General features: G+C 40.2%; 2 protein-coding genes across 9 annotated transcripts in view; one reads left to right on the top strand and one right to left on the bottom strand.

Annotated features, from left to right (window-relative positions):
• Nucleotides 1-3,993, top strand: part of LOC110990433 (translation machinery-associated protein 7-like) — a 48,721-nt gene extending 44,728 nt beyond the window's left edge. Inside the window, exon 5 of the mRNA XM_087135494.1 lies at nucleotides 30-3,993. Coding sequence (XP_086991620.1) covers nucleotides 30-64 — 35 coding nt within the window. The 3' untranslated portion in view covers nucleotides 65-3,993. The remainder of the gene's footprint in view (nucleotides 1-29) is intronic.
• mrps33 (mitochondrial ribosomal protein S33) overlaps nucleotides 3,795-24,942 on the bottom strand; it is a 200,722-nt gene continuing 179,574 nt past the window's right edge. For 3 of the 8 annotated variants that reach the window (XM_087135499.1, XM_087135498.1, XM_087135495.1), the window contains 2 exons: nucleotides 6,158-6,375; nucleotides 3,795-4,709 (listed from right to left, as the gene is read on the bottom strand). In XM_087135499.1, the coding sequence (XP_086991625.1) occupies nucleotides 4,604-4,709; nucleotides 6,158-6,366 (315 nt within the window). In that variant the 5' untranslated portion in view covers nucleotides 6,367-6,375 and the 3' untranslated portion in view covers nucleotides 3,795-4,603. The other 5 variants (XM_022255438.2, XM_087135500.1, XM_087135496.1 and 2 more) reach the window with 5 other exon arrangements.

Genomic DNA, 24,942 nt, shown 5'->3' with positions numbered 1-24,942 from the left:
CTGTTTACTTTATTCTTTTGCTTTTACAGGTCAAGGTGGCATTAAGAAATCAAGGAAGAAATAACAACAGGTGTGCCCTTGCTTCAAGATGAGAAAAAGATTCATCCCAAGGAATTGAAAGCAAATGAACTTTAAGATTCATTTTAAGAAGCAATCCTGTGTATACCTGCATTCTTGAAGTAGTATGAACTCAATAAAATTTGACAAGATTATTGGGAGAGCATTAATAAGTATTATCAATGGTTTAACCACTCAGCTCATTTACATTTATATGAAGAAAACTGGTTGAGAAAAGCCTAATCACGATTATGAATTGCGTATGTTGGGAACAAATAAAAACATTTGTGTATAAAAGCAGCAACATTGTGACCAATACTTGTCATAAAGATCATAAAGCACAGCAAATTTACATCATTGACCGTTGTGTGTTACGATTAAAGGTGTACGTACACATATACAAATCCCACTTTTCACATTTTCTGCAAATATGTGTCAACTACAGCCATGTTCCCATTGGATTTTTTTGTAAAATTACTGTGGCTGTGTGGTAGAATTACAACATTAAATCCAATGGGAACACACGGTAGATTGACATTCCTGTTAAGTTACCGCGGTTGTGGTGTAAAACTAACAGGCTGAAGGATGTCGTGGAAGATTTCCGCGCAGGCACGGTAAGTTAACAGGGATGCAAAAAAGTTCAATGGGAACAGTTCCCACCACATAGATTTACTGCGGCCGCACGGTAACTGCTGAACAAGCAGGACACCTTTCCTGTGTTATGTCATCACTGCACAGCGATCGATCCAGGGCATGGGAAATGGTGGTATGGTTCCTTGTCCCCAGCTTTGCTCACGTTGTGTATGTATGTACGTGTACATACATACACAACAGGCCACGTCGTCTCATGTCAAAACGCCTTTTTTTCGCTTTCCTCCACGTCCACTTTTTTTTCCTGTGGCTATATCAGCAATGTCAGAAGCTTGAGCTCCACTCTTTCTGGCAGGTTTCAAATTGTTTTTAGACGTCTTCGAACTTGGCGGGCATGATGACAACGAGGCACTCACCTCCGTTGTGGATGTTGATGCCATTTTTTTTAACATGTGCCGCGTCCAGTCCATGGGCATGTATAAAAAACCTGGACTTGCAACGCCTTTGCATGAAAAAGAAGCCAACCAGCAGCCATTTTACCAAGCCGAATACAAAAGCAAGGTTTGGCTCCCTTTTATTGACGTCAGGAAGAACAAAGGCTGGCATTGCCAGGAAAGCTTTGTATTTGGCTTGGTAAAATGGCCTTGAGTGGATTCAATGACTCTATAAGCTGATTAAGGGTATTGCAAATCCAGATTTTATTGTACATGTCCGTAGTCCAGTCATGATCACGTTGTGCCAAACAAAGCGCAAAGCAGGGCTACTGTCTATTCTCGCCGGAAAAATGACGTCGTCGCTTTGTGTACATGACCACCTAGGTCAAAGGTGATTTGCACAGCGCCCGCAGTGGCAACATTTTGCCAATTTCCTTCGGCGAAATAAACTTTCCATTGCTGTCAAAAAAGGCCAAGTGGGAATGTGCAGAAGATTGACATGAAGGAATGTCGCGGTAAGTTTCCGTGTGGCCGCAGAAGAAAAAGTCTAATGGGAACACGGCTTAAGCTAGATTGAGCCGACAAGGGTCAGGAATGATGAAATGTATCCTGAAAAGTGTATGTTTAATCGAAAAAAATGTTACTTGAGAAAAAGTTGAAATTTTTGCATCTTTCAACACAGCAGAAATGTTGTTGGAACACATCTGCTGAATTTCATTTGTGTCTCTTTATGTACTTGCATCATATAGACAGTTGAGAGCATGCAGGCATACATGTACATGTGTACCTATATGTAAAAATGTCTGTTACGGCAAAATTCTCCAATTACCTTTCATTTGGAGTATTAAAAAGAGATTCATATTTAAAAATGCCCAAAAATTAAACACCACTATAAAAGTTCAAATGTCTATGTGTCTTCCAGTATGTGACATTTCAAACATAAAGATTTATCTAAAGGTACATGTATGTTTCATTGACAAAAATATGTGGATAATACATGATACTTGCACATACATTTAGGTACTATTGAGGCAAGGAGCAAGGAAAAAGGCAAAGTTCAAGTCGAGAGATGTTTTATGAAGACTTTATTGAGTATGAACAACGTTCGCTCCTAGTCTCTACCGTACCTTCTCCTTAACCATTTTTAAAGCCTCCCCCAGCCCTGGGCATGTAAAACCTGGTTTCCATATTGACGTAAGAAACGCAGAGAGCAACGCAAACTGCAACGCAGACATATGGAAACATGTCATTAAACGCAAGTATCACCGATAACCCAGACATAACACAAACCAACCCCAGACAGATCGGGAAAGTTGAGCCAGGTTCAACTTTACCGACTGTCTGCGTTTAGTCACTGTGTAGGCCTCTACAAACACGTACAATGGCAAGACAGGCGAACGATATTTCTCTCACTCAGTACCATTCACTTTGTCCATTTTTTCCGTACTACCAGTGTATGCAGTCCCAATCGTCAACAAAATAGCTGACCATTAACAAAATACAAACTGAAGTATCAGTTTGGCTTCAAGAGGAATCATTGCCACCTAAAGAAGGCATTTTAAGCGAAAATTTTCTGAGTTTCAGGCACCATTTTGTTTAATTTTTGGGTGGAATGACGTCGCGTCACGTATCTTCCGCGAATGTCTGCGTCTTGACGTCATGCAGACCGTCTGCGTTACTAACGAACATATGTATGGAAACCGGGCTTCACTGTGAGACATTTCATTTTGCCGACGTGCACAGGTACTGCATGCACGAGACCGAAGAGCTTCAGGAAGTTTAAAAGCGGCCGTTGTTGCTCCTTAAGTCCGGTCTCCATATGGTCGTTTGTCACGCAGACGGTCTGCAAGACATAAAGGTGTTGATGGTGTGTTGACGGTCCGTTGCGTGTTGACGGTATGTTGACGGTAATTACTATGACCGGATATAGTAACGTCAACACACCATCAACACACTGTTGACTCCTCGAAAATACAAGTTTAATTGACAAAACAGGCATAGAAAAGTAATTCTTGGACAGAAAGAGACTTTTCAGTTGTTGGAGGTCACAAATCAATTTCCAAAATGGATTTTTTTCACACGAAAAAATGATCTCCAGCAGTGTAGCGGTTCCTTGCCTCCTCATGGAGCTTGGATTGTACCATTTAGGTGCGGGTATGGAAGTAATTGACATGCGTTTAATATGTTCATGTAACATAGGCAGTGCACAGTGTGTAGGGCATTATACTCAAGACTTGGCAAATTTCCAGGCACTACACATTGTATGGAACACCAAGAGAACATTGTTTTAAATCTCTAATTTGTGCTCTTTCCGTAGTAACAATGTTCATTTGTACTCTATATGCCTGATTTCGTTGAAACCTTGTAGATAGCCAGAAAGAGAAGGTTTGTAAAGCGAGATTTACCTCATATAATGATGTCATAATTATGAGGAGTTACGCGACATTAAAGGTGCATCCTATAAACTACCATATCTCCTGGAGTACATGTCCGATTGGGGTTAATACTTGGCAGATATTTAGAGAGGGAAGTGTTTTAGACGAACATTGATCTTAAGTGATGATGATGTCAACATGTGACAAGTCACGTGATATTAAAGGTGCACTCCCCAAAGCACTATATCCTGTAAAGTATATGTCTGACTGAATTCAAACCGATTGGGTTGAACCTTGGTAGGTAGCGAGAAATGGAAGTGTTTCAGACGAAGTGAAGTGATGTTAAAGGTGCATACTTTATTCTCCATATCTTCTAATGTCCGAAAGGGTTTGCACATTTCATCAATGTTATGACGCCACCAAAGAAAGTACTTGATATACTTTTGTAAATATTTGTAGTTCTGGGGTAGATCTTTGAGCAAAGAGTGAGAAATAGAAATGTGCTAGTATCTCAAATAAACAAATGTTTTTCTTAACCCTAACAGTCCCAAATCCTCCAATTTCAATACGATTTTACATACACCCTAGGGGGTTAGGGTTAATAAAAAAGAAAATGTGAAAAAGCCCTTTGCTCTGTCCTGAAGACAGACAAAATCTCTAGTTATTACGTATTGAGCACTGTTGTATCCATGTACCTAATGGTACAGGATTCATTATGTGCATGCCTCCAGAACAGCTCTCGGAACAAACATGAATATTAATGACGCCGATCCAATAGAATGGTCACAGTTAGGTGGAACCTGTTGTGTAGTGTTTTTCATTGGGTGACAATAACATTCTAACAGTTTTACGAAGGAACACTTGTAGAACGCTGTCAAAATGACTCAATCTTCACGACTAGTAGACCAGGGCATGATCACATGACCATATGCCATTGCAGGATTAATGGTGAAATTTTTTTCCTTTTAATCAAAGCAGAACTCCAAGCACGGAGGATAAGGGGAGTTCGAACTCTCCTTGCTTTGTCCATGATCACTCATTCCCTACAGACTTACATGTATGCAAACCCACGTAAATGACTTGTGGTAATGATCTCAACTGCTCAAATAGTGAAGTATAGTCCAAAGTAAACACCATGCTGTCTAATCATTTCCTCTTCAAAGCTCGTTTCCCTTCTCCTTTTTTTGGTGGTGCTTTTCCTTTAAGACGAGCAACCCTCTTCATTTCAGCACGGAAATCAGCATGTTCGTCCCTGTGAAAGACATAAAAAGAAATGAGGAAACTGTTACATCAATTATCTATGTTTCCTAACTGCATTTTCCATTATGGAAGCAGACGACTGTTTAAAGAAGATGGCCGTTGCTTGCTAAGAATCATTAGGGCTTAAGTTTTTCCATAAGCAAAATTTTCAAAAGTTTCCACAAGCACAAAAACATCTTTATTTTGACAGTTTAAACAAAACTGTTGCATCTACACATTTCCCTGCAGCTCTCTAATGGAAACAAATGCTTGTACATTCAAAATTCAGTTCCAGTACTGGGCAGCTTCTCAAAAATAAACGTACATGTGTACTGCTTTTGGAGCATGTTTAATTTATGTAACGAGTTTTGCCCTTACCCATCGTATACATGTTCAGTGCTTGTCCAGAGCTTGTGTAAAAATCACAAGCTTACTCAGGTGGGACTCGAACCCACAACCTCCTGCTTACTAGTGTAGATGTCTTAACTGCTTGACCACTTTTACGGCAAAACCTGTTATATAAATTAACATCTCCCAACGCAAAACATCTTGAAAATGGAGTATGTTTATCGCATACGGTCCTTTACATGAATCAGTCACAACACTGGTGTCATGCTATGATTTCATTAATCCGCAAAACCAGCCCTTCAAAACACTTCCACCTGGGATATTATATTTATTGCAAAATTATCTCAAAAAAGCCTGTTATTTTGGCCCATCTCACAGCCAGAGTGGGGGGGGGGGGGAATCCACTCTCCCCCATGACCCAGCTGTTCTATGCTCGATGTTAAAAACTTGGCATGCTTACATGTATGGGACAAATGTGACACACACACACATGTACTGGCCAATCTGCATTAATTAGCACAGCAGTGGATAAAGTATTAGGGCTGACCTACACGCATCTCAGATAAATGCCAGCTTTTTCACAAAATTGGTGTCAAAATGACTGCTAAGGTTTAATGAAAAAAACTAAATGCTCGGCTTGTGAAAAAAAATTCACTACAATCCCTCCCTCGGCCCTTTCAGGAATAAGACAGTTTAAGAGTAGCATTTCAGCTGAAGTCTGGGTGTAAATGACAACAATCTACATTAGTGCCACTGCTTCAGCTTCTGTATCAGCTACCACATGTACTAGGGCTGTGCAACAGAACCAAGTGCTTGAGTACCAACCACTCACATGAATGCCAAGAACCAGTTTTCAACTTCATTGGTGTGTGGCTGGGTACCCCAATGTCGCCATCGCATACTACTTTTGAAGCAATGAGAACATAAATGTTGTAGACGAATTTGCAGGGATTTTTTCCAGAATAAACCAGGCCATATGGAATGCTGAAATTGTACATTTCTTATTTCAATTAATAATATGAATCCGAGTAGTAAGCTGTAATCAGAATCTTGACGTACATTTACGGCTCACTGGTAACCTATTATGTAATTTATATGGACTGGTATGAATACCTGTAAAGACCCAGAAACTGGAGCCTTCTCATCATCTTGTAGACTTCAGTGTGGGGTGGATAGTATTCTGTGACCTCTGGCTTATGTTCTCGCGGTTTCTCATTCATTAGCTGTACAACTTTCATGGACTGAGAGGATGTTGGACGGAAGACATTGCCAAAAATACGGGCACTCAAGCGTGCCATGCGCCTTGCATAGAGAGATGACATCCTGTGGTTCTGCAGTTGGAATTAAATTTATACTAAATGAAACAAAAGTTAAATGACCACAGGTAAATTACTCAAACCATTCACCAAGAATGTACATGAAAGTATCAACGGTGCAGTAGGAAGGAGTGGTTTCAGGGGTTACATGTAAAATGCTATCTCATAAAAACAAAAAAATATGAAACAAAAAACATAACACAATTGGGATGAGAATGCAAATCATGGAAAAGGAAACACAACTTGGTTTAGGAACCCATAAAACTAACTCTAGACAGGCTAAATTTAGTCGGAATAGGAATTTACATGTATTGAGAAAACCAGTAAAACATACTGTACATGTAAGTATTTGTTTATAAATGTGCATGTTTATAAAACAGACTCAAGTCTGAGTTAAGTTGCCTTTTCATACACACGTCAACACTTGCACCAAGCATTGCGTATCCGTCAAAATCACTCCCAGGGCAATTTTGATGGCCAAACACAATGCAGATGTGTGTTTTGTTAATGGAGTTGAGTTTTGTGTCCACAAAAGTGAAATGCATGAACGCTTGCATCACTAAACACCACTATCTTCAATATGGGGCATCAAAACTCAGTTGCAACACTTTGGATAAACCAGTGAATGAAGTTGTCCTGTCTCATGCTTGTCCTGGATGAGATATCAGGAGCACATTGAATATTTGTGACCTGGTACATCATGATCAGGAATAAGTTTTTCGTACTGGCCAAGTAAAGACGGGATGTGGGTAAATGTTGAAAAAAATTGATGTGGTGGCTTCTGTATGTTTTGGAAGCGTATGTATAAAAGGTTACTCAAGTTTGGGTACCACACTTTTGTTATCATTTGCAAGTACCGTTGACCATTCACATTCCGTTTGAAAAAGAATGGTCCGGTAAGGACACCATTACCACACAGTTCTATCCAACCAGTGACCTTCTCACGACTCATGTTAAAATTTGGTGGCTGCCCCTTTGGTGCGTATTCAACATTGTTGCAGGTGTGATCTTCTCCATTCATCCTACATGCTGCCTCATCACCAATTGTCAGCCATTCAAGACACCTTTTATTAGACAGCGTTCCAGTAGCTATTGAGCAAACTCCTGGCTCCTCCCGAGGTCTCCTGGCAAAATATGGCAGCACGTGCATTCAGTATGGATGGAACTGCAGGTCTAACCACATTACGCGGTTTAACGAAGACAGGGACAGTTCAAGTCCATCCCTCCTGCAACTGGTTCCCCTTGGCTGTTCAACAAGTCACTGTTAAACTGCAGCAACGTTTCAGCAATTCACACTGTATGCCTCCCAAATGACCCTCATTCAAATCAAGGCTTGTCCCATGTTCTCAGTAATTGTGCATATTTTCCCATATGGTCGACTTTGCCATGGGATCCCTATCAGGGAGAGCTTCCCTAAATGCAGCTTGGGTGGCTTGAAAGTTCTTAGTTTCAGGAAATTTCATCATGACAAACACTCTTTGCTACATGTAAGTTGCACCATGTTGCAGTCTTGCTGTCCTGCTTTGAACACTTTTCACCACTGCACTGGCCTACATGTACCTCGGGCCTCGTCAACACATTTAAACCACATTATTACATGACTTGAAAGGGACAGAAGGCAATCTTCCCGAATAGAAATGACTTAGCCAGCTTTTGTTGTCACTTTCAACCAGGACAAGTATGAGAGAGGACCTCATTCACTGGTTTATCCAAAGTGTTACAACTGAATTTTGATGTCCCATTTTGAAGACAATGGTGTTCAGTCATGTTAGTGATGCATGACAGGAGGGATGCCATCAAGGTACATGTATCATTAGAAATCACACTACTTATAGTTAACAGGCATCCTTGGATTATAATTTTTTCTGGGACACCCTGTACATTACTGTCTATAATACAAACAAGATTTGGGCCCAATTTCATGGCACTGCTTCCTGTGGTATTCTGCGCTTATGAGGCACTGTTGGCACAGGATTTATGGCATGGGCTCCGTAAGAGATGATTCTAAGCATAAAAGGCTATCACAGAAATTTTATGCTTAATGGCTTTGTAAGTGAAGTTATTGTACCTGAAATAATTCACAGCAAACTTGAAAATACCGGTACATAATACACACTGAAGACATAAACACCAAATAATTTATTTGCTCGCTTCTGCTGCACTGAATCAGGATACAGGAAGATAGTTTCCTTTCCAGGGGTTACTATTGGAAATAAAGTAACCATTGGGGATGAGATTGGTAGTTAAAGGCTCATAGAAGGGTATTTGCCATTAAGGATACACAAAACCTGGACAAACTTAAAATCAACTGAAAACGAAACAAAAATTGCAACATTTTTGTGCTTTCAAACAAAGTTTTAAATTTTCAATTAATTTGGTAATTTTTACTACAAAAATCAGTTGATTTAAATCACAATTTTTAAATCACAATTTTAAATCAAGGAGATTTAAATTGGCCAACCCTGCCAAATACTGACACATGCTAATGCTGGGCATGATTGACCGAGCTCTTCTCCCTATCACTATTCTGCACAATAGAGGGATCCCTTTAGCGTCGATCTGTGCACTTCCGCATTTGAAAACGAGGCTGTATGTCAGCTTCAGTTTTTAATATGATCAGACGATTGAAATTAAGGAGTCAAGACACAAAATACATAAAGGTATGTTAAATTCAGACTTTTCAGACTGCAAATTTTTGTGGAAGAGTCTTTCAGGATGACTCGATATGTACATGTATTATCAAAAGAGAAACATAACAGCAATTTACCGCAAACTAATGCACCTGCAACAGTAGTGTATCTGTACAGTGGGCATGGTTTCAAATAAAATGGCGTCATACTTGCGAACTGGATACTGCATGTACATGTACTGTGTCGACTCTATGGGCATGCTCGGCGAAGTTCAAAACACAGAGCCTCAGTTTTCGATGCAGATATCTGCAGACAGCACTAATGTGAAATCCCTCTATTTGGTCGATCGATTCTCTAACTTTACTGACCATTTTTAAGATAATTTTCACAACCATCAGTTTGAAAAAAAGGCAACAGACCAATGACAGAATTATCAACAAATCATGCACTAAGATTGGCTGATCGCGCAAAGATAGAGTGATTGCTCAAGCCAGCCACTTGCACCCAACATATGCACAAGTTGGGCAAGTTTTGGTTGCCACGTCCCTTGTTTTGCCACCAATAGATGTACATGTAGGTGGTGAAATTAGGAACCCAGCGACTATTACATGGTCATGGTTGTTAGACCAACTCAAGTACTGTCTTTATATCATGGTTATTTGTGAAGTCCCTTTCATGGCACACTTTTACAGTTCCTTTGCCTTTCCTCATGCAGTGCTACCATCCATGTACTGTACCTCTTTCATGAAAAACTCCAATTTCATTCAGTTCAATACTGGTATTACATATGTGCTGCTGAACCTTTGTAAACAAATTTCAATATGAAGTCAAAAAATTATGGCATCAAGAAAATTGGGCACAAATTCAACTGAGTACATGTATTCCCTAACAAGGCGTACCTGAACAAATCTCTGAAAATCCCACATCAACATTTAAAAATATTTTAAAAGTTCATCAGCACTAGTAAGCAGGAGGTCGTGGGTTCGGGTCCCACCCGAGTAAGCTTGTGAGGTTTTTTCACAAGCTCTCGGACAAGCACTGAGCATACATGCTTATTAATATACGTTGGGTAAGGGCAAACCAACCTGTTATATGTAATGAACAGAAACAAATGTTCCTTTTATAACAGAAAATAATTCAGTACAGTTATCCCATGAATACATAAAAGACACAGTCTGTGTCTTTTATTTCTCCATGGCTATCTAGATATTAACCCTAACCGCAAAGCATATTGTTTGGCTTACAGTACTCAGTACTACAAAATACCAAGTAATAGCCTGAGCCTGAAGAACCTAGTGCTCCAAATTACTACTTCTGGCTAGGTTACTTCCATTGTTACTCGTACAGAGAACAATAAAGCCATACATACATAGTGCCAGAGCACTGTGTGGTACATGTACATTGTCTTTTCTATTGTATTTTATGGCTTCAGAGAACAATACAGTCATGTCCTCTTACAAGCCGCTGCACTGATTACTACATTTTACAACAAGTAGTAGATTGTAGTATTATGTAGGGTTAATCCTCAAGGACATACATGTACATGGACACCACCACATGTTGCACTCACTTCCGGTCTTGCTATTTAGTATTTAGCCTCATGAAGCATCACACACGCAAGTAAGTGTCAACAATGTCATGAGTGTTACTAATTTTAAAATACCCTCTAAAGATTTGAGCATGAATTTATAATATTTGTGACCCAGTACATTGTAACCAGGAATAAGTTGCTGAGGCCGTTTTACTTAATGGCCGAGTAAGGTGGGGATGTAAGTAAATGTTCAAAAATCGATGTGGCGACTTCTTATTATTATTAAATGAATTTATTAAGCGCAAATTCTATTCAAAAACATTCAAATGAGCTGTACAACCAATAACAGAAAAATAAACATGTGTAATGTAAAATTTCATCAGAATTCAAAAGACACAAAATAACTAAAAACATTAGTTTACGATTACACACAGATATTAAAACAAAATAAATTAATTACACAGATACAGCAGGACATTAAAGCCGTCACAGACAGACAGAAGAGTGATAACCAATAAAATTCGTTTAAATACTGACAAAAACACATCACAGCTCAAAAGTGATCCTAAACAGGTGAGCTTTTAGCAGTGCCTTAAAATGGTCTAAACCTGTGGCATTTCACACCTGAACTGGGAGTTGATTCCACAGATAAGGGGCAGCATGCAAAAAGGACTCATCACCGAGTCAGGTCCTATAACTTGTACTACGAATGGATGGAATACCGTTACTCTGGTCAGAACTGCGAAGACAGAAGCGAGACTCAGTACAAACAGTGATGAGCTGTGACAAGTATTCAGGACAGTCACCATGGAGTGTTTTGACGACCAGAAGTATGATTTTGAAAACAATTCTTGACTTACATGTACAATGTAACTAGGAGACCAGGCTGAAATTGGCACGAAATTTGGGCCGGCTTTTTTGGCTGGCCTAATTTTCGGCTGCACGCTATTTTTACGGCTGCAAGCAACCCTTCACATAACCGGCTAAAATTCTACGGAGGCCGATCACGGCATAGCAGAAAGAGCCCTTAAACGTCCATAAAAAATTACAGGATAAAACAATGTTTAAATGAATCCTTCGCTGGAATGTAACTTAGCTATGAAACAACGTGACCAACTGAGAATTTTTTTCACCAACAGGAAAAACAGACCGTAATGTGTACGAAAACACACTAAGCCTTCGTGGAAAATGGATGAGGGCGCTAATACAGACAATGATGAACCCAAAATAATACCTTCGCGAACCGAATCGCAAAGTTGTATACTGTCAATTTTTCTTCTATTAAGGAAGTTGTTGGCACATGAGCTCAGAAGTTTGTAAAGACGCATGGAATTTAGAAGCAGGAAAATAAAAGAGTGCCGGAATTTACAAAGTGTGAAACACGAAAAGGCAAAAATCGAAATCGCTTTATAATTTTGATTTCAGGACTCAACGCATCCGATTAGGAACAAAAACGGGAATGTAGATTTCTGGGCTGATGTTTGTTTTCAAACGATTTTCTACCATCCTAGATTGCAAAAAAGTATGCTTTTCTCTTCAGGAATGAGTGTAAGGGGACCCCCGGGCACACGTAATTAGCGCCCCGAATAATTCGGCCAACAGGCTGTCTCAGCCCAATTGATTTCAGGAGTGGAACGCACCCGATTAGGAAGAAAGACGGGGAAAATCGGTTTTTGGGCCGATGTCCGTTTTCAAACGATTTTTTACCGTCTTAGATTTCAAAAAAGTGTAGTTTTCTCTTCAGGAATGTGTAAGGGGGACCCCTGGGCACACTTAATTAGCGCCCCGAATGATTCGGCCTATAGGCGAGTGCGTCACGTTCAACTGCGTTGACTCTTGAAACCAATTGGGCTGAGACAGCCTGTTGGCCGAATCATTCGGGGCGCGGATTAAGTGCGCCCAGGGGCCCCCCATACACATTCTTGAAGAGAAAAGCATACTTTTTTTGCAATCAAGGATGGTACAAAATCGTTTGAAAACAAACATCAGCCCAGAAATCTACATTCCTGTTTTTGTTCCTAATCAGTGCCTTGACTCCTGAAATCAATATCATAGAGAGATTTCGATTTTTGTGTTTTCATGTTTCACACTTTCTAAATAGTTTCTGGCACTCTTTTATATTTCTGCGATTAAATTCCATGCGTCTTTAGAAATCAGCGAGTTCATGTGCCTCCAACTTCCTTAATGGAAGAGAAATTGACAGTATACAAATTGCGAATCGGTTCGCGGAGGCATTTATTTTTTTAATGGGCCATCATTGTCTGTACTAGCGCCCTCATCCATTTTGCACGAAGGCATAGTGTTTTTTCGTACACATTCCGTCTGTGTTTCCTGTTGGTAAAAAAATTCTCAATTGTTCACGTTGTTTCATAGTTAAGATACATTCCAGCGAAGGATTTATTGAAAAATTGCTTTTTTTCTGTAATTTGTTTGTGGACGTTTATGGGCTCTTTCTGCTATGCCGTGATCGGCCTCCGTAGAATTTCTACCCGGTTACGTGAATGGTTGCTCGTAGCCGTAAAAATAGCGTGCAGCCGAAAATCAGGCCAGTCGAAAATCAGGCCCGAAGTTCTTGCCTATTTCAGCCTGGTTCGTCCATGGGCACGGATGACGATGAGCTGTTGTCTTAGAAATCGACCAAGAATGTATGTTTAGCTCATGTTCCAGGAATTTCCAGGGAAATAAAACCATGTTCGGAGAAAACGTGGTCCAGTTTCTTGAAATTTGTGCCCTTTTGGAAAGATCTTATTGGAAACCAGGCCGATGTTGCGAACGCGTTTGCCCGTACGCATGCCAACTGCACGGACTACACCAGTGCAATGCCAGATCGTGGTGGATTTTCCCCCTGCATGCTACCGATATTTTACTGATTTATCGAAAGTACGACGAGCTGAGGCTTCAAAACAGAGACGGCAGTTAGCCAATGAATCTTCTCTATCGACAGGTGAGTTTGAAGTAGGCCTGTGATGCTTCTTATCATATTTATGCTATCCAGTCGCTGGCCATTAACGCTATAAAAGTAACAGTACTGCTCGGGCCCGCATAAAACATGTATGATGTACGTTGTAGGCCTTACGTAAAATTTCTGATTGGTACAACTGAATACGCCCAGAGCTGCCAACCCTTCCGGATTTACTACATTCCTTCCTGGAGTCAGGCATCATCACACAATAGATTCAAAGGTATGTGAGCTAGCAGCCTTTGGAGCACTGCAAAGTGTCAGTTAATGAAAGTTGGAGCACACCACAGTACATGTCGCTCCTTTATTATATGCAAAAAAAGATGGTGGTCTTGTAATGCATTCCACCTCACAATACAACTTTCTTACTAAATGCAAACAAATTGGTGTCAATGCGCATCTTTTGCTGCCTTTTTTATTTGTAAACAAAGCTCTTGTGTATTGTTCTTGTTTTGTTCATGGCCCTTTTTTCAGATTTTCCCCAGTGTTCAACTACAAGAACATCCACCCTTACAGACACAACCAAGACATCAGACTCAAGACTGTTGCTCTCAGGCTCGATCATTGCAAAACAGCCATTGGCAGCTTCTCACATCCTCCTGGAAATCTGTATCATATGTGGAAAAACCAAGTCTTGCAGGGATTCTTGGGGGAGAAAACAGAAAGAGCCGTTGGTCCTCTGTGAGCAGGTTGATGGTGGCAAACTATTGAGAGCTGCAAGAGACAAGAATGCAAGGCAAATCTTGATTCAAATTGAAGACAGGGACTGCGTATCATTGGAAGTTAGATATCACCGCAGTTGCTTCAGAGCCTTCACCGTCTATCTCACAAGAAAAGAAGCACCTGTTGAAAAGGAGCAGTTGTATGCTAAGTCATTTGATGTGTTCTGTAATAACACCATAGAACAGAAGGTCATAAAGGACAAGAATATTTACCGGCTAACAGCACTTAGGATGAGCCACCTGTGAAACGAATGAATGTGCAGCTGGAGAGACCAAGAGAGATCAGTATGCAACAGCCTTAGATCTGTGGAAGGAAATTATGAATGCTAATAGTACTGCTCCATGGCCACCAACATCAGCAGACCTCAACCTAAATACTTCACGACGAGTTGTGCCAGTAAAACTGTACAACTTCATTGCTTGGCTTGTTGGTGCATCTATAGAGCCGGAAGAAGAAGAGCATGTGAAGACAGGCAACGGTGAAGACCGCAGAATCTTAGCCATTGCACATTAATATTACACACAAGCCTAGCGCATGCATTAGCATGAATGAGTGTTTCAGTATTGGCTCCTGTTAAGTACTTCCTAATAGATCTAATGTTATGCAGGAAGTAGAATGCAGACTTACATGTTTTAACCACATGATCACTCATGGACAAGTTAACATCAAACCATGCCCCCAAATTCCGTGCAAGAGTAGCAGGTCTTACTAGAGATTGTCCAACCTGAACCTCATCAATCTTAACTTTAGCTAGTTGCTGACGAGTACCAATGACCAAGAATTCTGAATTTGCTGTCATTAAGGAACAGGCCACTTGCTGACATCCAAGAAAGTAAATCCTTTATACATGATTCCATAACAGATAAAGCTGACACTTGATTTCTAGCTACACAAGGTGAAAATGAAATATAAAGCTGTGTGTCATCCGCGTAACAATAGACCTGAAGATTATGGGATTTTACAATGTCAAACAGTTCATTTATAGATAAAATAAATAGCAAGGGGCCCAAACAGGAACCTTGTGGAACACCCCATACAAGGTCATGCTTATCCGACAGTGTGTTAATTAATACATGCTGAGATCTCACAGACAAGTATGACTTTAACCATTCAAGAACAATGTCGTCAACTCCGAACTTCTTTCTCAGAATGCTCAAGAGAACACTGTGATCAAGTGTGTCAAAAGCAGAGCTTAAATCAAGCAAAACAAGTAAAGTAACCTGTTTATTGTTCATAGCCAGTAGTAAGTCTTTTTTTACCCTCAGTAATGCAGTTTCAGTACTATGAAACTTCCGATATGCTTACTGAAATGTAGGGAACAGATTATGCAAAGTAAGATACAATTGCAACTGATCACAAACAATTTTCTTAAGTATCTTCGAGATAAACTCCTTTATATTTTGAAGTGTATGTATGAAAGGTTACCATCAACACACTTAAAATGTATACCATTCGAAATGTTATGAAATTCTCTTTCTGGCCCTGTACGTATCTCAAATGTCAATTTGCGACTTGCTTGTATTCCTGATTTCAATGTACCGGATCACATTTTTGAGACTCCAACAACTGCCACAATGAAAAGAAATACATGTAGCAAATTTGCTTCCAGATTCTTACAGCTGGTAGTGTGAAGTTAGTTACTTATTTCTCGTTCGACATTCAGTGTTGAACAAGTAACTGTTTAATATTCAGTGCTGAAAACATTCAGTGAGCGTTAAGGATGCACATCCCTAGAAACGATGGAGTGCAAAAGAGACAAAAAATCAAACTGTGTCACCTACATTTGAGAGCTTGTTTGACCCCAAAAATGTGGGAATTGTAAATTTTGCCCCCCCTAGTTAGTTTTACTAAAAGGTCGGTCCTGAAAAAGAGTATTTACTCAGGCATCGTACCCTGAAGGTATTGTAATGAATATGCATAGTTAAACCAGTCACGCGAGTCCATCATGAATTCACGTGCAGCTGCCCAACTGCTGCCCATACTTGCAGGCAGTCTTGCATGCAGTGCCAACCAGTGAGATTATCTTGTACTTCTTTCCATGTGTGACGGGTGTGACGGTTAACAAATATATCCACTTGACAAGCTTGTTATGATCAGGCGAACATTAACAGCACAAAGAGCACGGTTTAATCTGTCCAAAACAAATATGCAAAAATTGACTTTAAACAGTTGGAAATTATAAGGATAAATCAACAACAATTTTGTTCATAATTGAAGTTAAGCAATCATAACTAATCACACAGTATCTGGCAATTAACAGGATCGATGACATTAACCTTGATCCACATATACATTTTACACTGCACGTATTAAACCTAAAGTGACATGTAATCGACCCCAATACACATTGTAAATTGTCCCAATTATGTTACTTGTTCATGTGTTTTTTCCCAAAATAAATGCCTTAAACATATCCCACAACCCAGAGAATGTCTATAATAACCAAATAAAGGAATTACAAATGACAAGTTATGCATATTTCACTTACGACTTTGGGATGACGTGGTAACGAAACACGAAATATGGCGACTGCAAAGCGTGACCGGGAAGTTCCTTCTAATCTGAGAAAAATAGCAGACCAGGTTTCACGGGTTAATATCTAGTCATTTCCGAAGTTCTAGATTACAGTACAATTGTAACAGCGCCCTCTATCATTGAAATCTAACAAACAATAAATTTACCTATAAAGGAGCATTCTGACTTAACACCATGTGACTGCTGTTGCAAGGCTCACTTAACTGCCGTATCACACTAATACTGCTGTCCCGTTGACTGTACTACACCTACATGTATTTGGGTTAGGCCTTCCTTTTGAGGGGATTGTCAATTTGTCAAACTATGTCATTGTCTTATCTAGTTTGGCGACTCTGAAAGCTTAAATCTAGGCCTACTGGCGTAATTCTTCCTCCTCTCGCTCTTTGCACGCTGCTGCCATGGGCATGGCAGAGCTTCAATCTGGCAGCTTTACACACTCAATTAGAGCTGTTTTGTTAGATAGTTATTTTGGGCGTGCTGCATTAGTTCTTATTCCATGCGACTGGACAATAGTTCAAAAAGCTGCACCGACACGATTCCGACGTGACTGTATAAGCTGCCAGTTCGAGGCTCTGCACGCTAGTATGGTGGCAGCGTGCTAAGAGCGAATGTACAAACTGACGAATGCCGAAAAACTCCATGCCCTGGGTTGCCTTTGTGGGAGAGAGTTGTGTGTAGTCCTACATAATACTTGGTTCCTATACACTGCTACATCAAAAACTCAAAAGTCACTACTCTGTCACACTCCACGTGACTTAGAGCCGACACTAGCTCTATTGAGTGGAGCCATAGTAACAGTATATTCCTCTTTTTCGAATTTTAGACGGGATCCGTCACACTAAATACTGTCAACTAGCAACAGACCATCCACACACCATCAAAACACGTTCAAAATCAAAGAAGGCGCACTCGACTGTAAAGTGTTTGCTAAAAGGATGTTTTTGGCTAAACCTCGACAGGTTAGACTCGGGAAAGTTGCCATTTTAATTTGGCTGAATCGCCTCCTTCGAACCAGCTCAGAAATAAGCAGCCATGTTGCCTCTGGGGCAACCGGGACCATACCATTACGCTAGAGGGCTGGTGACATCATATCCATTCATTCATTGCTGATTTACATGTATTATTAAAAGCAGTCAAAGGGTGAATTGCTGAGATTTTTACAATTAGACATTAAAATACAAGAATTACAATATTAACACAGGGTTAAATTATCGCACACAGCCAAAAAAAGACACTCCGATCAACAGAGGTGGGCACGTGCACAACCCATCCGGGACTCACGGCCGGAAAGCGGTCATTGGCACACAGTAGAGACCCACAAAAACATTACAGAGTTGTTTTAAATAAAGGCAAGAGTGTAAGATAGGGTTAATTACAATTATTTAAAAGTTAAGTAAAATAAGGTATGGGATTTTTGTTAAATCATTCTGTTCTACAACGATGTGCATATGATTGTGAGCATTGTTCTGAGTTTCGTAGTTGATAAGCACTCGTAACAGCAAAGGGGAGGTGCTTTTCAACTGAGAGTTGGGTATTTTTGCAATTGACATGCACAGTTTCTGTCCACGTTCCTGCAATGTATCTAGCTCAAGCGTTTGGAGAGCGTTTCTGTAAGAGTCATATTCCAAACCAAGTACATGCCCGCTTCTGTACCCGCTCTAGGTCCTGGGCAATGTTTGTCAGTGATTTCACTGGTCCAAACGGGCACTGCGTATTGTACAACAGGGTGCACAAATGAAACGAAAACAGTAACCAAATCTTTGGTGATGAGGTGAAAGTGCTTCAATTTACGCACCATGAAAGGTCGTGAATTACCGCGTCTGATCATTGAGTAAACTTGTGTATCCCATTTAAGATCTGATTAGATGAATACGCCTAACAATTTAACTATGTTGCTGTGTTTGATGGTGACATCCTTCAGGCATAGTAAACTTAGCGCTGATCTGACTCGTGAAAAACAGACGTCCAAAATCTGACACTTAGATGGGTTTAACTGCATCTTATTTCTGATAGACCAGTCATGTACATGTAAGTCAGGACCTTAGGGAGGTTGGATCTTGCATTCACAGCCCGTGTTTCTGCCAAGGTCAGATCATCTACGTATTTGAAATGTTGAAGACTGGTCCCTATATTGGCCTCATTAAAGCTACATGTACATGTAATATCATTAACAGTGGCTAAAAAAAACTACAGGTGCCAATTTAGTACCCTGTGGAACACCAGCACAAACATGTGACCAATCCGAATAGGAATGACCATACCTCACACGATAGACACGATCAGACAGAAAGTCAGCAACCCAAGCTCTACCGTACAATAGAGGAGGAAACCCCCATGTTCAAAAACTTGGTGATAGCTGTGGTGTGGCCGACTCGATCGAATGCCTTAGAAAAAGTTGTGGATATTGCGACCACCTCTAGTACCGCGGCGCTGTTTACAAATATTCCACAGTTTTATCCGTTGAAATATGTTTGGATGTAGTCTAAAATTGCTGCGATCCATGCTTCGCCGAAGGGTAAAAAGGTTGATCCCTGGAATAAATCAGTCTTGGTATTTGTGAGTTTTCAGTGTTTTGAAGTAAGGAGTGACCATCAAATGCAACGCTTGTGGGACAGGGATTCAGTTGAACATTCATAAAAATAGTTATTGTAAATAGTTATATGATAAAGAAACAACGCTTTTTCCGTTTAAGTTACTATATTTAATTTTTTCTTAAGATTAAATTGTCCCTTTTTGTATTTTGACAATAATTGTGTAAAATAAAATCTATGTTGTTTTTACTATATTGATTTTTACTTCGTATAAAGTATTTTAAAGAGGAGGGGTCATGTAGGGTTAAACTGACGTTATATGATAGTTTTCATCCGTCCCATGTACAATAAGTTGGATTAACCTCTCTTTTATGTCATTAAATCGGCAAAATTTGACATTTTATGTGTATTTTTTTAGTCTCCGCCTGGGCTCTTCGCAAAAACTTATAAAAATCGGTCAATGAGGGCAGCAGACCAATCTTGGCAAATAATGTGTTGTCATTGGATATACTCGATTTTCCAGACGGGAATGCATATCTCTGGCAAGAAAGTTGATCGGTCCGCGCAAGAACAATAATCTCTGTCTGGCGCGTAAGTAGTAGGGTTTGGACAGTTCTGGAGCACCTCCCCTTTCACCCCCTTTCACCCTCTTTCCATCACCCGCACCGGGATTTCCCACTTCACTCATTTTGACCTTTTGGCCCCGGCGCACTTTTTGTCAGCAACTGGCGACGTGCGCTGGCCTGCACAGACTCTCGCACAAACAACCTAGACCTTTGGCCCCGCGTCACCGCCCAAAGACACCTGCCAACACGACATATTTGAAATGGACGAAAGATATGTATGCCGATATTGTGGTCCAATTTTGGGTGGGTTCCTTCATATACCCCTGAAGCGATGGTAGATAGATACTACAATAATCTCGTTTGGGAAAAAAACCCTCCACAAAAATCAGAGAAGACTTTGAGAGAACTTAATATTGAATTACCCAGTGATCAATCGCGTTGCATAGAATATGTGTTAAATCGAGTTTTAGATGGTAGGCGAGCAGACGTTTAAATTAGAAAATCAAATCGACAATTTAAAAGGCGATAAAAAAAATAAAAGTCAGAAAAGTAAGCTTTCGCTCCGATTACTTTAACATAACAAAATCCACCGAAATCGAATGGCAAACTCAAATAGAAGGAAGCCCCACAGAAAGAGCTGACTCACCGGTATCTGATATTAACACGGACATTATAGAAACACTTGACCTGATAGTACCGTTTTCAGAATTGCAGATGGATACTTTGGTTCTGTTTTACGACGTAATAAGAGACTACATTGGAGCTTACGAAGCGGATACTATAGAAGAATTCAGTGTCTCAATTAGTCAAAAAATAAATGACCTTGAGAATCAAATCAGAATGTTAACGAATAAACGTTAGGGATCAGACAAAGAGACAGAAAACGCGTTAATTTATTTAATATTTTTAAATCGAGGTCAAGTTGATACTTCCAAAGAAGCTCGCCGCATCGCTTTAGAATTTATTCAAGAGGGATTTTTAGGCGACGACAACGAAGAAAGAACGAGAACGTCCGAGCGGGTCAAACGGAACCCAGACCTACTCTTTCAGTCACGGCTTCTGGTTCAAACGCCCCGGTGATGCATCGATTGCACAAGAGAGAAACACGGACGGATTTTTTACGTGGTCAAGGTTCTCGAGCACTACCCAAGGGTAAAAAAGGAACCTTGGCAATACAACCCGGGTTTTACAACGTGGATTGGTTTGACTTTTTATTAAATGTCATTCTGGGTGTGAGTTTTAAAGTTCACGAAAAGTCTAAGAGGGTGACTTTGTCTATTACCAACCCCTGCCTTAAATTGCGGCTAAATGAACAACTAGCTAATTTATTAGATCTGCCAAAGGTTAAACTTCTACCCCTCGTCATTTATAAAGGCAAGTATGATTTAAACCCCCATGAAATTTGTGTTTGTACATTGCGCCCAGTTGAATACCGGTATTAACTTTTATAACGGTAAATCTTCGGATACGTTGAGCGTTTTAGATACCAATTATAAAGATAAAATACCCAAACAGTTAATTGACAGAAACATCAGTGAATTGACTTTCTCCTTAAAAACAAGCAAGGAGAACTAGTAGACAACAAAGGCGCTGAAATTTTAATCGAGTTAGACATTTTTTAAAACGCGTATATGATAAAAAGATGACTACCAACATTTACCCAGATTTAACTTTAAACTCGGTTGAACAATCAGAAACCAAAGTCTACAGACTCAGAAAGATCGAAGAAATCAAATCTCAAATCAAAGAGAACGCGACGCACGGGAAACTAGCTGCAAGAAGATCAGTCGGGTACTCACCGCACTCCGTTACGTGGAGTACGGAGTAGAAGTGTTGGGCGCGACCTCTGCAGCCGTCGGCATTTCCGCAATTTTAGGCGTCGCTCCCCGGCCCGTCGGACTTGTAATGGAAGGCATCGCTATCGGTGCGTTTAGTGCCTACGTAGAGCTAAAGTACGCCACTCGCCAGTTAAATCATAAAACAAAAAAGCACGACGAAATACGCGTACTTGCCGATGCTAAATCAAACACGATCGAGGAAAACGTATCTCACGCGATTGAAGACGATGATATATCGCAAGAGGAATTTGTGTTGATTTTATCCGAACTTAAACAGTTTAAGGAAATGAAGGAAAGATCAGGTCAAATACGTCTACAAAATTGCAAGCGAGCGAGCAGTAAAAAAGAGTTCGAATGGCAAGTAAATGAGAGAGCGTTACGAAAGTAACGACGGGCGAAGCGGTCAATCGTTGGACAACCAAGATAATTTCATTTTATCAAAATTAATTTAATTTTGCGGTCTATTGCGCAACGACGGCCTGCGGCATGGGTTTTGATTTACTGTCTGACCCCAATCCATACGTGTCGGCTTTATTTAATTTCCACGTATATTATACCGTACGAAAAATATTTTGCGACTGCGTAATGCCCATTCCGCGCGACGACGTATTTGACCCGTTACACGATAATTACGATCATCGGAATTTTACAGACACGTGTCTTTTATACGGAGTCGATCCACGTAAATCGTATAAACAAACTTGCGATACATTGTAAAATGGGCTTGGGGCTGCTTTTTATACACCGGGTAAAGGAACCGGTTTTGCCGGGTTAAGGCACAGACGAAATTGCAGCCTTTAGAAAATGCGCAGCAAGCTCTGTGGAATCACCGGCCAACAGAGAAAAACGAAAAATGGAGCAAAATACGGGAACCAAGTTAGTTCCGGATAAAAATTATAACAAATGCGACATGTACATAGTAAACCTCATCTCAAATTTGAGATGAGGTTAATTTTTTTGGCCCAAAATTACGTTTTTTGTACAAAAGTCAAAACTACATAACCGATCGCCAAAAATAAAGTCCACACGTGATCTGCTATCCATCCGACCGCTTTACTCACCACATTAAATATCCATTGTTTCTTCAAAATGTTCGTCAAATTTCACAATTGCCTTTTGATCCAATCAGTTACACCATCTTTACTTGGTGGTTCAGGAGGTTTGGGCGTCGGTTTAGGCGTAGGCTTTCCGGCAGCCCTGGCGCTAGCTACGATACTACTAACAATGGTACTTACGGCTAGTGAAAAAGCCGTCGAAATGCTTACGATCGTGACGCCTTGTTCTCTAAAAAACGTTCGAATCTTCTCAAGTTAAATCACCACCCATGACTGCTGTAATCGTTTCCTTAATGCAATTAATTTGACTCCTTAATTGATCGGTGTTTCTATCGATGACTTCTAATCTACCCCGTCTTTCGACTCGTAAGTCGTCTAATTGCTGTTGAAGTTCTGTACGTTCTCCTTCTGATACCGCTTCTTCTTTGACCGTGTGTAACGATTTATCTAAAGCGACGAGTTCTCTGTAATTTAACCCTTTAGTTTGAACGTCCACACCTCGTGTGAGGTCTTCTACGATGTCGCTCGCTAGATCTGCTTCTTGAGGCAGTTCTACTAATTCTATGCTCTCGGGGTGAAGTTCCGCGAGGTTTCCGAGACACCCGGTCGGCTTCTTCTTTTGTTTTACCAGAAACGTAGTTATGTAAGCCTAGGACGCGTCTTATGAAATCGGTATTTGTTTTCAGTTGAATAGTGTTTAGGTTAAGAAATACTTCACTATTGTTTTCGCGGGTTAAGACAATTTTTTGCCTTTGAAATTTACGTACAGGCGATCTTTACTATCTAAATTAAAAACATTTGGTTCTTGAATTTCTGTTTCGTAACCAGTTTCTTCTTTAAAAGCTGCGTAAGGATCGACATCTTTAATTAATTCATTATATCGCTTTTCGATCTCTTAACCGCCATTCAAGTCTTGATTGGCTCTTCTTTGTTCTCTAGTGGTATTTCCTCAAAATCGACTTTAAAATAAACGATTTAAAAAACAGCTTTACGAACGCACCGCTCGAAAGGACGGTCAATTTTAACGCATCTTCGATTGTAAATTTATTGAAATCTGGCGGTTTAATTTTAAATAGCTTACTCGATAGCATAGCGTAACCCATAGAAATTCCTGAAACCATGGCACCATGGTAAACCGTGTTTGCGATTCCATTTACGTTGATTGATTTAGCGTTACTTGTTTTTATTATACAGTATTTTTAAATTTATTCCATATCTAAAATTTTGGGTCGCTCGTTGCTCGCTACGCTTTTTGGTTGAATCGGTTCTTTTAATTTAGCAGGTTTTCTTTTGAAATAAAATGCGAGTAAGATTCCTCCGATTGTTAATCCACCCAGAATTACTGTGACGACCGTCTTTGTAACGTGCGAGTTATAAAATCGTTGAAGAATTTTGATGTTCCATAACGTATCAGACTTATCAACCGCCTGCTTCTTCCACGAGTGTATCCCGTCGAATAGGTAATAAACGAGCCCCTTGTGCTTGGCCCGCACGGCCTGCGCCATGTCTCGGTTCATGACGACTTCATATAATCCGCTGCGGTATCTGACGAGTTAACCAGTTTGTCGTGACCGTTAAAAGTCAATTGAAACGTCAAAGGCTCTTTAAAACCAGACAGATAGAAAGGACCGTGATCCGTGAACATAGGTGTGTCTAATGGAATCGCGTGTCGATTTTTAAAAGCGTCGGCAATTGCTTTATCTTTATCATTGTTTGCGGCTTCGTTTTTGTCACCCGCACTTAAACGCAACTTAGCCACGTTTTCTCTTTCCAAACCAAAGTACACCATTATTTTCGTCTGCGACCGAGGTAGCCAATTGTCCTTAAAATTGTAAAAACCGTCTGCATCTCGGTACTGACGATTGAATTGCCCTCGCCATGTTGTTAAACACGATACGGTTGTCGTCGGATGCGCCGTCTAGATCGAGTTTAAAAGCCAGTTTGGCGGTGCCGGGTACTATTACGTCATCCATGCCTAAAGCGGGGAATTTTACGTTTAATGTGTGACCCGCGGCTTTGGTTCTCGGGTTATGGGTGATGGTTACCTCCCGTCTTTCGCCTTTGATCGTGCGAGGTACTTTGAATTTAGTTTTTCTTGTATTGATAGGACATATTTTTAATATATCTATGATTTATATTCTACGTAAAGATTTTAAAGAGGAAATAAAACGTTAAACCAGCTGTAAAAAATAAATCCTCGTATTGCTTTAGTTG

Source organism: Acanthaster planci, linkage group LG04, assembly GCF_054643075.1.
Source record: "Acanthaster planci isolate LZ-2023a linkage group LG04, COTS_SCS, whole genome shotgun sequence".
Classification (NCBI taxonomy): domain Eukaryota; kingdom Metazoa; phylum Echinodermata; class Asteroidea; order Valvatida; family Acanthasteridae; genus Acanthaster; species Acanthaster planci.
The sequence above is the reverse complement of the archived record's forward strand: the minus strand, read 5'-3'. Positions and strand labels throughout refer to the sequence as shown.